General features: G+C 37.9%; 1 protein-coding gene and 1 long non-coding RNA gene across 2 annotated transcripts; both read right to left on the bottom strand.

The window, feature by feature from the left end:
* Positions 1-2,446: 2,446 nt before the first annotated feature.
* Positions 2,447-5,809, bottom strand: LOC148186568 (uncharacterized). The gene is made up of 4 exons (XM_088090741.1): positions 5,708-5,809; positions 5,379-5,540; positions 5,193-5,285; positions 2,447-4,741 (listed from the first exon to the last, which is right to left on the bottom strand). Exons 1-4 carry the CDS (start codon positions 5,807-5,809, stop codon positions 4,412-4,414), a joined length of 687 nt encoding a protein of 228 aa, XP_087946867.1. The 3' UTR covers positions 2,447-4,411.
* Positions 5,809-11,917, bottom strand: LOC148186567 (uncharacterized). Its single transcript, XR_015779529.1, has 3 exons — positions 11,717-11,917; positions 10,350-10,403; positions 5,809-6,641 (listed from the first exon to the last, which is right to left on the bottom strand). It is a non-coding gene; the product is annotated as an uncharacterized LOC148186567 (long non-coding RNA).
* Between the last annotated feature and the right edge of the window lie 2,086 nt (positions 11,918-14,003).

Raw genomic sequence — 14,003 nt, 5'->3', positions numbered from 1 at the left:
TGTTGTACTGTTAAAGCAATATTCCATTGTTCAAGCATAATCCACTCAATATGTACTTACCTCTATGCTGATGTGAGGATGGGTGAAGATTTTCAGTTCACAAAACAATCCTGGAGTTTCAGCAGAAAAAAAGCCTTGTAGCTAATTAGAGTGAATGGTGACCACAGATAAAATGTAAAAAAAGAACACAAAACAAACACAAAATGTCTTCATCCTGCTCATGTAATGTAGTCCAAGTGTCTGTGAGCCAAAATTTAACCTCAAAAGACACCATTTACACCATGTTTTTAGCCTAAATGTCAACTGTAGCCTCCCAGGTAGCATGTAAACACGACATCGATGTATTGCGAGACTTAACACTTGCATCCATCAAGAGATACAAAGTCTCACGGTTAAATTTTAATGTTGTGGCTCATGGACACTTGGATCGCTTGAAGAAAATACAACGAAAGTCCCGAAACCTAATTAGACTTCACTTATTTTTAGATGATAATCATCATGCACCAAGCCCTACCAACTAGTTTGTTTTTATGTCATTTAGCCCATTAGCCTCTCTTACGCCGGGAATCCACAATTCCTTAAGCGAGGTTAGCTATGTAAAATATAACATCAGTACAACATAAAAGTAACCCCTGTAGCATACCTCTGAGTGTGGTAATTGAAACATCATTCAGTTTATCCATAATTTGACTCCACTGATATCCACATATGACACAGAAGTATGCACAGGCATTTTTTTTCAGGGGTGGGCACTCAGCCTAAATAAGTTTATTTTGCATTTATACAAAGTATATTTATCTAAATAAGTTCATCTTGCATTATAATTTTTTAAAATTGGATCACATCTACTTCATCATTAATAAATGGCAAGACGTTCCTGTCATTATAAGTGTCATGTTGCTTGAAAGCATTTTGTTAGTGTAACGGGTGTGATACGGACCCAGATGCAGTACACCGGTAAACAGGAATAGTTGGTAATGACTTTTATTCAGCCCAGCACAAATCAAACACGAAGCAAGATGAAGTAATTCTGCACACAGTTCGTTCTTCGGGTCGGAACCCACAACAAAGTCTCTGGAGGGAGTTCGAAGCAACGAACTGAAGCTTACGTCACTCGGCGTGGGTGCAGAGGAAACCCTGTAGCTCAGCAGCTCGACAGCACGTGTGGAGATACCGTCGAGGAGAAGGCGGAAGCGTGGTCGCGGACAGGCGGAGGTTCCGAAACCGAGTGAGCAGTCCGATGATGCAACGGTACCGATGGGGATGGATCAGGAGGATCGTCGGGGCCAGGCGGAGAGGTCTTTGCCAGCAGAGCAGATCAGGAACGCCAAAACAGAACTCGTGGTCGGGGACAGAAGGCAGGTAGGTTTACCGGGGATCAGGCGAAGAGAGCAGGTCAGGAACAGGCAGGGTCGGCTTTCAAAGATCTGGCAGGAGAATGCTGGAGAGTCTTACATAATGCGAGGAACAATCTGGCAATGAGTCTGTGTGTGTGGGTGGCTTATATCCTGGGTTGATTACTGATGGGCTGCAGCTGGAGGTGAGTGAGTGAGCAGGCAGAGTGGGCGTGGTCAGCAGGTAGAGGGAGCAGAGGGAGAGTGAGTGGAAAAGTACTGAGGAGGGAGAGGAGCAGGATTGTGACAGTTAGTTAGTCAGCAGCCTAGTCTCATTTGTTTATATCCGTAACCATAGCAACCTTGAACTAGTGCATTCTGGGAAAACAGGAAATAGGAAGCGGCCATGCAGTGATCAGCCACATGTGATCTCTCAGCAGTCTTCACCTTTCTTTCCTCGCCTTTCTTTATCCCCTTTTGGCTCAGGCAACGTCTGTGAGTATTTTATTGTGTAATGCTGAGCTATAATTTATTTTGAGGCAGCTAAGATGATAATTAGCATGAGCAGGCCTAGTTAGCTTCATTAGCTCCATTGTGTTAGCATATGCTAGGCTTAATTAGCTTTAGCTTGCTATACTGTTGTTAGCATTGGAATTTAATTGTATTTTGTATACTGTGTTGCAGTTTCACAATATGCCAAGTAAAACTTCATGGAAATGAACCATCGGTCTCCTGGAGTTTCTTCGGTGTGTTTAAGCTGAGTGGAACCTAGTCCATGACAATAAGGCACGGAATTATGGTAGGTACCCTTGGTAGGAGACTGGGGTAAGATGATCCATTTTTCATATTTAGGATCACTACATCAAGGCATTCATACTTTTGTCGCTAACTAATATATCTGCATATATTTCAGGATGTTGTGCATTCCTTCAAACAAACAGAATGAGTGTAAACATAATTGTTTCGATAATATAGCATGTCCAAAAAAAGTGGTCTCGTGGCACAACTTACCTCGTGTATGGGGTAAATTGAGCATAGGAGCGGGGTAAGTTGAGCTGTATCCCTACCATTTTGACTTTATTAGTCCCCACGGCCAAAATGGTACACTTTTATGCTACACTGTAAAAAAAATCAAGGTGGTTCAACTTAAAAACGTAAGTTAATTTGCTGCCTCATAAACATGAGTTAACTCAACTTAAAGATAATTTTTGTTTCAATTCACACATTTAAGTTATACAAGTTGTTTAATTAATGATAATGTATTGTTTGAACTTGATACTTTGAGTTAAAACAACTTACTATGTTACATTATCCATTCAATAAAACTTGTTTTGTCTTGTTAAATCAACATACAATTCCACATTATTTCAACTCACAAAGTTAAGTTCTAGAAGTCTTTAATTAATGATAATTCATTGTTTGAACTTGATAGTCCAAGTTAAAACAACTTACGATGTTACATTATACATTCAATAAAACTTGCTTTCTATTGTCAAAGAAACACACAATTCCACACTATTTCAACTCACATTTTTAAATTACCATATTCATACCAATTGGATTTTCAAGTTATGTTTACTCATGTTTTTAAGGCAGCAAATTAACTTCAGTTTTCAAGCTAACTAAACTAACATTTTTAATTTTTATGCCTTATCTTGACTAATAATGGCAAGTTTACCAGTTTCACAACAAACTTACAACTTATCTGTTCAAAAACATTTATTTGAACAATTGCCTCAGCCTTCAACTCATTTGAACACACTTAGGGCAGACGCCGGATAACACACAATGCTAAAAGCCAAAATAAATGAAAGGATTTATCTCCAAGACCTACACAACAAACCGATGTGTGTTGAAGTGAGACTGTTATGCATGTTAAATAAGAAAATTTAAACAATATGTTAAACAACAGTCACCCTATAGCTGCCCTAATTCACTTGTGACTGTTCTGATGATTTGTGAAGTGCATTTCACATTCAAAAAATGCGTTAAAGAAAATCATGTCTGAAAAGAGAGCACCCCAGACCATCAGTTTAAAATAAAACAATTAAATAACCATGCTTTAAATCCTGAGACTGTTGAATGCTTACATAAGACAAGTATGGCATTTAACATTCATAAAATAATATAGTATGTTAAATAAAAATAGTCTGCCTGAGCAGAGACCATCACCTCTTGTAATCAGTCCAACAAAATGAAGTGGGCCAATAGAAATCCTTTAAACCCTGTGATTGTTCTTATGGTTTGTGTAAAAGTGCATTTCACATTCAAAAAATCTGTTAAAAGAAAATCATCTGCCTGAGCAGAGAACAGTAGAAAATGAAGTGGTTAAAATGAAGTGGTTAAATAACTGTGCTGTAAATCCTGAAACTACTTTGGACTACTGCAATGGACAAGTATATTGCAAGCCCTTTTAACATTTAATCAGTAGTGGTAGCAAATGTACACAGCAAAAATGTTTTTTTTTGACTACTTTGAATCCCGAGCTAGCATATCCATAGTGTAATTTTGACTACTAGCAAGACTAATTAAGGATATCTACAATTATTTTTCTCACTAGTCAAAATGTTAATTCTTGATATCAGTAATTAATTGCTTACTAATGGAAATGTTCATTGTAGATGTCTGCAACTTGCTGAATTAAAACAAAATATCATTTCCACTAGTGAAAACTAAAATACTAGTCAGCCCTACTGATTAAATGTTAAAAAGGGCTTGCCATACAACTGCATTCAACATCCATAAAACATACAGTATGTCTTAAATAAAATTCTGCCTGAGCAGAGAACAGCAGAGACCATCACCTCTCATAATCAGTCCAACAAAATGAAGTGGGTCAATATCAGTTCTTTATATCCTTAGACTGTGCTTAAAGTTATTTTAAGTGTGTGTAATTTCCATGTCCACTTCAGTCCTATTCCACTGAAAAGATAGAAATGGGAACTTTTTTTTTTTGGTGAAATACAAGTCTTTCCTTTTAAAGTCTCAGACAAACCAGCCTCTAACACAACAAGTCTGTATTCAACAGAATGAGCAAAATTATTGACAAGGAACTCTTTCCAGATGATGAACAGAAGTTACAGTTTGTACCTCAGGATCCTGTTTCTTATACCGTGTACTCGAGCAGAGGCTTGGTCTGCTTTGATCTTCATCACCACTCTCTGAAGAAACTCAAAGGAATACCTCATGGCTTCTGGATACTCAAGATTCACACAGTAGATGACGCCCATCAGCATGGCAAAGCTGAATGGCACATCTTTCATGTTGTGCAGCACAATCGTCTCCTCGACCACAACTGCCACACCGAAGACCTCACGTGGAAAGGCATTCCGTTCAGCATCTTCATAGCCTATCAGTAGGCCAAGTTGCATCCCCTTCATGGCTTCATCCAGAGCCCCAACATGAGCCTTGAAAAAAGCAGAAATGATAATGTAATTGTTGTAAATGACAAGTAAATAGGCTTTACAAGGCTAATTCAAATTTCAGTCATCATAATCCTTAAAAATAGAACAAGGAAGTCATGCCCCCCATTTTGTCCGTCGGTCCCCAGAACAGTCTGAACCAACATAAAAACCAAATATTAATTCATTTCAGGATTTTAATCCTTTAAATGGTCTTCTTTACTCTCGTAACGGCAGAGGGATCAAAAATGTTAGTTTTAATGATCCAATGGGAACATTTTATCCTTAAGGTTGTACGGTTTAAATATGAAAATTTTATTTAAAAAAAAAAAGCCAAATTTATGACCATTAGAATGAACACAGCCAATAGGATAAACAAACAAAACAACAAAAGTGAAACAGACAAAAACATACACACATCTGCAGTTTTGAATGACAGATATAGTTATGGTCTTACATTACACATCCTGATGACGTCTGATGGATCTTCGCCGGTTATGAAGTGTGGCAGGCCGAGCAGAGCAGCAGTCCTCCTCCTCTCGTTTGTGTCCTACGAGACAAAGGAACATGCAGTACCATAAAAATCTTATAGCAAACATAACAAAGGGTGCCTAAGTTTATGGTCATCAGCTCCTCCACTTACATCTTTCTCAAGGCAGTCCAAAATGTCTCTGAGTGATTGCTTCTTTCCAGACCTGGTTGCTGCTTTGTACATCTCCAGCAGTCTTGGTACCAGGCCATCAAGTCCGTTGAGAAAAGATTCCAGCAAGTCTGTGGTGACGATTCTCTTAAACTCTGCCCTAATCTGAGGAGACATAAACAGAAAATATTAGTCAAACACATTGCTGAATAGGACACAGTATACAGTATCTGACACAACATGCTTTATGTCTTTGTGTAATTAATGTACAATGTGTTGCATGGTAATTTTACACTCTAAATAAAATTCGATTGAATTGTGTAACTGATTACCTGTCTCTCATTGAACAGAGCAGGCCATCTGGAAGTGACTTCTGTTATGAGTGGCTGATCTCCAACAATCTCTTTTCTGCGCTGGGAAAACGTGGCGGCCATCAGGTCTTCTACCAGCTGGTGATCAGGGTCCTTTTTCAGCATTTCAACCTCCATCATCTTACGCTTTTCCTCCAAGTCGTCAGAAGTCTGTCCTTCAGGTGGATCTGGACAGTAGTTGACCTCACCTTTCTTGGACTTCTTTACACGTTTTCCCTTGACATCTCCTGCTTTTCTTTTGTTTATTATGACCTCAGGACATCCTGCAGCACTTAACTTTTGCCGATAGTTTCCGAGCTTAAATTTCAGGCTGTGAAACCACGAGTACCATCCTTTTTCAGACCCTGGGTCCTTCAGACTGGGATGCTTCTCTACGAGCGATTTGGCTACACTCTCGTAGTGATGCCTGTCAGGATAAGCACTAATCTTCGACATACTGTCTGCAAGTGTGTCAAGGATACCAGTCTTTAAACCTTTAGGAATCACCATCACAGATCCATCCTTAGCATACCTACAATTTGCTTCTTTCAGCTGGAGCTCCACATCATGTGAGAACTGTGGAATCGGGAAGGGGTCAGGCCATTCGGCAGAATCCACACTACTGAGAGATGGGAAGCTGCATGTGTCCAGTGTAGAATCTGAGACGTCATCAGCTATGAACACAACTTTTAATGTTGCCCGCTCTGCAGGGAGGTATTTGATATCTGTCAGGTTGCACAACTGATTATTGAAATCCGGATCCTCAAACTGCAAAATGAATCCACCTCTCAGGCCAAAGTTTGCTCTTAACACCTGGTACAGCTCCTCAACACTTGTGGGGATGTCTTCAATTGAAAGACGTCTGATTTCATTTTCTGATATGATAACGCGCAGCAGCATTGTAGACCACTTTTACCTGAAAAGGGAGAAAAAATATATCCTTTTAAGTTCAAATATTCAGTAAAAGGGTCCACATGTCTGTCCTTAAACATTTTTAATCACAAAATAGGATTTATTCAAAAATATAATAGGCCAGAGTACAGGCAAAAGTGGCCAAAATTAGATATTTTTTTTCTCATAAGCAAAAAAAAATTTATTCAGATGTAGTCTTTTATGTCATAATAATTCATAATTAAAATAGTTAAACTGGCATTTAAATGGTGAAAATCCTGAAAATTATTGAATGCTTTATATTTTGGATTAAGTTGGAAGCTATTTAAGTGATTTATGAAAAAAAAAAAAAAATCAGAAAAAAATATAGATGTTTTATGATTTCATAGCAGTTTTTTTGTGCGGGTACATTTTTGGCACGAAGGTGTCCAGAGTATAGTAAATGCATCAGAGTATAAAAGACATGAAAGAAAATGTAACTAAAAGACACGTTTTTGAAAAAATTCATGCCGCAGGCTGTAACACAGCCAAAAAGATCACCAGATCAAAAAAATCAAAGTTAAGAAAAATGTACAAAAATGCCCAAAGAGGATATGAGGGTTAACAAAAGTAGAATTTGGGGCAGAACTGTTGTAAACAATTGCATTAGATTACACAGGGGTCCTAATAAAATGGCCACTGAATCTATATAAGCATGTATATTATGCATGTATACGAGTTAGGGCTGAATAGTCAAATTTATTGAAATGATCAATTAATTGAAATTTTATCAAAATTGCAATATGGCCTACTTAAATTTTCACATCACGGGAGGTGCCATTTTTGTTAAAGACAAAATGCCATTTTAAATTTAAAATTGTCATTCTAAATAAATGTCCTAAAACCATATTCTACAGACTTAAGAATTATCTTTGTTTGGTCCAGTTCCCTGCAAAAATCACACTATAGTGATTTTAATGTTTTTCAATAAAAATTATATAATGTAAAAATGATCATTCCCTCTAGTAACACAAATCATCTTAATTGCAATATAATCAAAGCAGTCAAAATAATGACAATTGGACATTTTTTAAGGTCGTTCAGCCCTAATTAAGTGTGTAATTACTTACAGCATGTTTATTTCAGCAAGAATGTCCTGGGAGTGACTAAGAGACGACCTTGAATGAAGTATGACACCAGTGGCACGTAGTCATTGAGATCCTCTGGTTTCACCAAGAGGCATTCAGTAGGACTTTTCTTCACAAGATGATAACTCCGCAGATGTTCCACATAGTACGTTGTTAAAGGTTCAATAATGAAGCAAACATTACTAGCCAGCACAATGCATATTTCCAAAATCCTTCCAAAGTCTGGTAGTCCACTTGTACTCCCAGCAGGGAGAATCATTCCCTTTGAATATTTTGTTCCATTTAGGAAGACATAAGGGTCAGTCCAACTGTGTCAACATCACTGTATCTATTCAAGATAGCTTGTCTGACACCACTGTCTAAGACTTCCAGGCACACATCAGACACCTTTGCAGTCTCAGTCTCAGGCTTGAAAATGCTTGGCATTTCAAGATAATGTGCCAACATAAGTTGATGTCTTGTGGCCAGGGTAAGCAGAATGTTTTTAAAATTGTTGGCATCATGCACAACCTTCTTAAAGAAAGAATGTTTTGCCTCAAACCTGATTGTCCACCACTCAATTGGGGGTCCAAACTTTTGAATAAGATATGGATAATGCTCAATAAAGTGATGTTTGGGACGCAACTTGTTATGTGGGAAAACTGTCAGCAGCAACTGTCTGTGGTCCGATATTTTTGATTGTAAATAACAAACTGAGTCTGGAGTGAAATATGGGGTCGACAATAACTCCACCAAGTCTTTGAGCTCAAGGACTAATTCCCATGTTAGATCACCTTCTGGAACACGGTGACCGATGATCAGGGGAAGGAAACGCACAAGACTCCAGTTTTCATGTCCATTACCATTTAGAGTCCTGTTCTGTTTAAAAGTTGATGGAAGTTTCTGAGGGCAGTTTGTCTTGTCAGAGAATTTAAAAGGAAAACCTTGTATTTCACTATTAAGCTCATCCAATGTGAAATACTTCTTAGAAATAAAATCTGCAAGGCACAGACTTAGTTCTACAGGTACAATGCCTTCCAGCACATCATGTAGAAAATCAGGTGGAAAGCCTCTGCATGCATGAAAACCTGCCAATCTGTTAAGAGGACATTCTCGTTTCACACCATCAACAGACACAAGTTCACTCTGCTTCAACACATCTACAGCTCCATCATACAACTCTGGTGACCGTAAAACAAAGTTCCCACTTCTAACATCACAAGTCTGTATTTCTTCTCGATTAGCCAGACAAAACCTACAAAACTTCTCCACATTAAAAGATTCTTGGAATCCACCTAAGGAGTGTGCAGCCAAGTTGTCAGCAGCAACATACACAATGGTCCCTTTTACATTACAAGCAAGTTTCTCCACGTATACACCAACTGTTTCTAGATACTGAACATCTTTAATCAGTGGCTCCAAAACCCTATTATACCCGTAAATCTTGATATGCTCAGTCTTACACAGTAAAGCTAGATAGATTGATGACAGTGCTGACTTGTATTTTCTTGGCAAATTGGCAAGAACCCAATAAACACCACAGACTTTGTGTTTTTTTCTGGATGTGCCTAAAGGATTACAAATTTCGAAATCATCAATGTACAAGGTTATGCATAAACTAACATCTTGGCCTGAGAGAATTTGATTTTCTTTACAATAGTCACCATCCAGAAATGACCTGTAGTGGCCAGACTGTTCAACTCGTTTGTTTTCCCCTAATACATGCTGCACCTCCTCTCTTTTGAGAACTTCAGAGAGTAATTTTAGAATAGGGACATAAACGACAGTATGAGACCTTTTTTGTATACTCAAAACATATTCAACAGGTTCAATGACAGAAAAATATTGTCTATAAAATGACTGCCTTTTATACTCTGTGCCTAGAGGTCCCTCTCTTGAAAGCAAAGTGAGTGGGTTTGCACTCCGTAATGCTTCAGTTAATGACAATGTCAATTCTTCAGATGAGCAATTATGTCCCTTCAAAATATTTTCAATTGCCTGCTTACTTATTTGTCCAGTACTTTCACCAATATCAAATAAATCATCCACAATTACTTGAACTGCTGACTGTGACACATGAAGGACGGCTTGCAGCCGAAGTAAAAGGGATGCAATTCGCCGCTGAATAGACTTATGTACAGGCTGAAAATCAGGTTCAGTCAACACATCTGGTGACACTAAATAATCCAAGTCATCCTCTTCATCATTTACAAAGGCTTGACTGTGGCACCTAACAACAAGGTCAGGTCTGAAATCCTGAAACGTAGAAGCACGATGATACCGACTTCTATGGGCAGTAAAAGTTGAGAATACCCTAGACTTAAAAGAGCATCCCACAAATGGGCAATTCACAGTCTCTCTAGTTTTCAAATGTCTCTTTAAATGAAGAAAATATTGTTTGATGTTGGTTGGTGCTGAAAAAGTACAAAGTTCACAGCGTAATTTAGCAACTGGATTTGATCCGTTTTTGTGCTCCTTTGTATGTCTCACAAAGTCTGCATGGGATTGGAGAACTGTTAGACAGTTTGGATAAATGCAGCTCAAGCCCCGTCTTCCACGTCCATGATTGTCTTTATAATGACTCACTATTGTTTTTTCATTGTAAGTGGCAAAACTGCAAAACTTACAACTCCACTTCATCCACAGTTGCAGCCAAACTTCAATGAAAGAACCATCTGCACCTGAAACACAGAATATAAATTAGAACATAGTATAAATAACCTGTATTTAGTCATATGAGCTGAAAAATGACAAAGAATAAACTGCACACAATGGCAACAGTAATCAGAACCATTTAGCATTAGCAATTTAGCTTTTAAAAATTGGAGCATTAACAAAATATCAAATCCTTTGGTTTAACATTATCTTGCCATTAACACTACATGCAGTATCACGGACAAAATTACTGGCAAACGGGAAAGGAAAACAGTTCAAAAAGTGTGTCTACAATACACACACACACATATATATATATATATTTGTCACTGCTCTGTCTTGTAAGGTACACCAAACAACATGAACATAATTCTGCTGCAAAGCCTACTTAACCCTTTAAGACCTGAGCCTCAAAATGTCCGCCTGGTCTTTTTTCTTATTTTGATTACAAAAGGTCAGAAAATGTCCTGTGAGTGCTGGTGCCCATTTTCAAGAAGAAACTTTCATTTTCTGGCAGTTATTTATGATTTACTGCCTGTTGTCAGAGTGTAATGATAGTTAAAATGAAGAAAATCACTAAAAGCGAATTTGATTTTAGTGTTTTAATGGGGGAAAAAATGAAACTGAGCATACTTTTTGTGTGTGTTTTCAAGAGCTTTCTGGGGGCAAATGAAATTACTGTAATAACACCATATTAGCTGTAAAGCTAAACGCCTCAGCTTTCAGAAACCGTTGGATGTTTTCCGATAGCACAAACGGTGACATTTATGGTATTCCAAAGTGCGCTAGCCCAAACGTGTCGCTGATGACGCACTAGGATTTGAAGGGTTAATGGCAGCTCCCCCACAGCCAAGATGGCGTTAGTCAACTTTTTCCCGCGTCTTAAAACCCTCAGGTTTAGCTTGAGCTGAACACAAAACAAGCGTTCGTTGCTTATGAGAAAAAGCAACTCGCAGTCCCGGTTATGTTAAATAACCCTCTCAATTTCTCTGGAGCAGCTCAGTAACAACACAGCAGAGGCGGGCGATGCGCAAACACCGTTAATTAGGAATATCACGACACACAGAACCTCTTTCAAAGCCGCTAGCTCAGCCACAAACAACGGTTACCATACAAAACTTTTACCAAGCGCCATGAATGTGCTTCTCTGAGGGGTGAATGTTGTAAGAGTCTGACTGCTTGTATTTATTCTTTATGAAAGTAAAAAGTATTCACAATACTGTAACCTGGTTAGCTTCCACTAACTAACCTGCGTGTATAAATGTTACAATAACTGAATTTTTTATTATTATTACTAGTTTAAAAATCGAGTTGACTGAAAAGGAATGCAATCACTCACCTTGCTTCCCTGCTGTGAAAAGTCCCGCCGTCGCGCCGCCAGGTCACACAAAGGGCCGGTGATCTCGCTGACAAAACGTATTCCTCCGCCGCTTGCCTTTTCACCGTCGATTATGTGCTCACGTGGTGTTCTGCTTCTTTTGTAAATGGCGAATTAAAAATCGGGTGGGGCACCTGCTGTAGTGTTAAAAAAAATCTTACATCCTTGTTATTTATCCCTTATTAGTACCGAATTCCCGGGACTATTTTTACTCTTGAGTAATATTTGCGCCAAGAGGTCACATTATGTGATCTCGCTGGCAAAACATATTCATCCGCCGCTTGCATTTTAACCGTGCCTATCTGCTCTGTTGGTGTTCCTCTTCTGTTAATGGTGAATTGCAACCAGAACGAGCATGGGGATGTAGTGTTAAAAAATTCTTATACCCTTGTTGTTAGCTTCGTCCCATATTAGGCAAGACCAAATTTCCGGGACTATTTGCAACGTGCATTAATATGGCCCTTGATGCTGAGAGATCCGGTTACCAAAATTACTATTTACACTGATGAGTTAAGTTAAGACATTGAAATTTACATTTCATTTAACTGACTTACAAACCTGAATTGGAATACTCTTAACTCGTGATATTAAGTTGAAATTTCATAACTCATTATGTTACATAGAAGTAACTTAAAGAAATAACTTACTATGACTTATTGATCATATTCTTTTTTACAGTGTAGGTTTATGACCTTGTGTTGTAGCTCATAGATACCACAATTGATGTTTAAAACACATTTAAAATTTTCTGTTTTGGTCTGAACACAATTCTCATGAAACTTATGATAGACTAAATTCACTTTCAAAAGTGAAAAATGTTTTTTTGGAAATAAATGTCTAACCACTTTACCCATGTGGTTCTTACCTTCACAGACTCCATGAAATGATGCCTTCCTCCTAAATATTTGATCAATGTTTTTTACCATTTCCTAGCAACAAGGGGTGGCTCAACTTACCCCATTCTCCCTCACATGATGTATCACAGGTCATCTTGGGTTCAGAGGCCAAAGCGGTACAGGGGAGCTGTCTAATGTAGGCTGAAATGGGGGAAATTATTTTTTACAGATAATCATTTATTCTGATGAAATTTAAATTTGCAACCCACTTGGATCTCATGCTTCCAAGAATAAGTTACTAATGTTTTATTATACATTGGGAAACCAAAATATAGATCAAAACTAGCTGCAATCCATCTACTTGCTATTGCAAAGAGGAGCCAGCTGTCTGAATGTTTGCAAGTCTTTAATAAGGCACAATCAAATGTATGAATGTTGTCAAAATGTAAGTCATTCTGAACACCCAATTTCTTTTAATGAGTGTGCATTAGGACCAACATCAGAAATACGCAACATGTCATATTTAAAAGAAAAAATGAGGGCTTTCCTTGGAAATGATGACATAAACAATGCAGTGACTGTTAAATGGATTTATCTAAATGGTAATAAATATATACAGGAATAAAAAATTACTTGTGCCTGCTGTTAATTCCAATGATTTACCTGAATTTGGATTTGTGAGCAATATCTATGTAATTAACTCATCATTATATTGTTTTGAGATCCAGCAGCATAATACTGTTTGTTACGATAGAAATGACATGGCATATACAATAGAGATTCCAAACATGGCACAAGCAACTGAACTAATAACGGCTGATGTTCCTACGAAATATCTGGGAGATGTGCTTGGGCTACACAAAGCCTCATCTGATGAACTGAAAAGGCAGACTGTTTAAATGTGTTGGCCTCTCATAGACAAACTGACTGTTGTTTTTATTTTTTTGTTGGTTCATGATTGTTTCTTTTTTTCATGTATCAAAATAACTTTAATCTGAATGATAAAACAGCAGATCAGCAATCAATTAACTAATAGCAGTCTTTACGCAGATGCTTGCAGGATCTTACTACATAAGCCACATTCATTGCTACATTGTTATTCAGAATGCAGTTGAGTCAAGGGTCATTTCTTTTTGGTCATTTTGTTTTGTTTGTGAGCCATGCAGTTTTTGTCCAGCATGGTTATTTGTATTATGTTGTATGTTGTATAGACCAGCCTGCTGTCATCTTAATATGTTAAATATGAAGCAGCAGGTTCTGCCAGGTTCAGATGGTCTGAGAACACATAACAAATGAAATTAAACAACCTTTAATTGTTCTTGTTTCTTGGCATTCTTATATTGAGAAGTTGTACAAGTGGTCTTGCTCTTAAAATAAGGCAAATAATCTTGTTGCTTCACTGGGTTTTATTG

The sequence above is a fragment of the Plectropomus leopardus genome, chromosome 17 (assembly GCF_026936395.1).
Source record: "Plectropomus leopardus strain MGB_pleo_1.0 chromosome 17, ASM2693639v1, whole genome shotgun sequence".
Classification (NCBI taxonomy): Eukaryota; Metazoa; Chordata; class Actinopteri; order Perciformes; family Serranidae; genus Plectropomus; species Plectropomus leopardus.
This window is presented reverse-complemented; position numbering and strand designations above follow the sequence as displayed.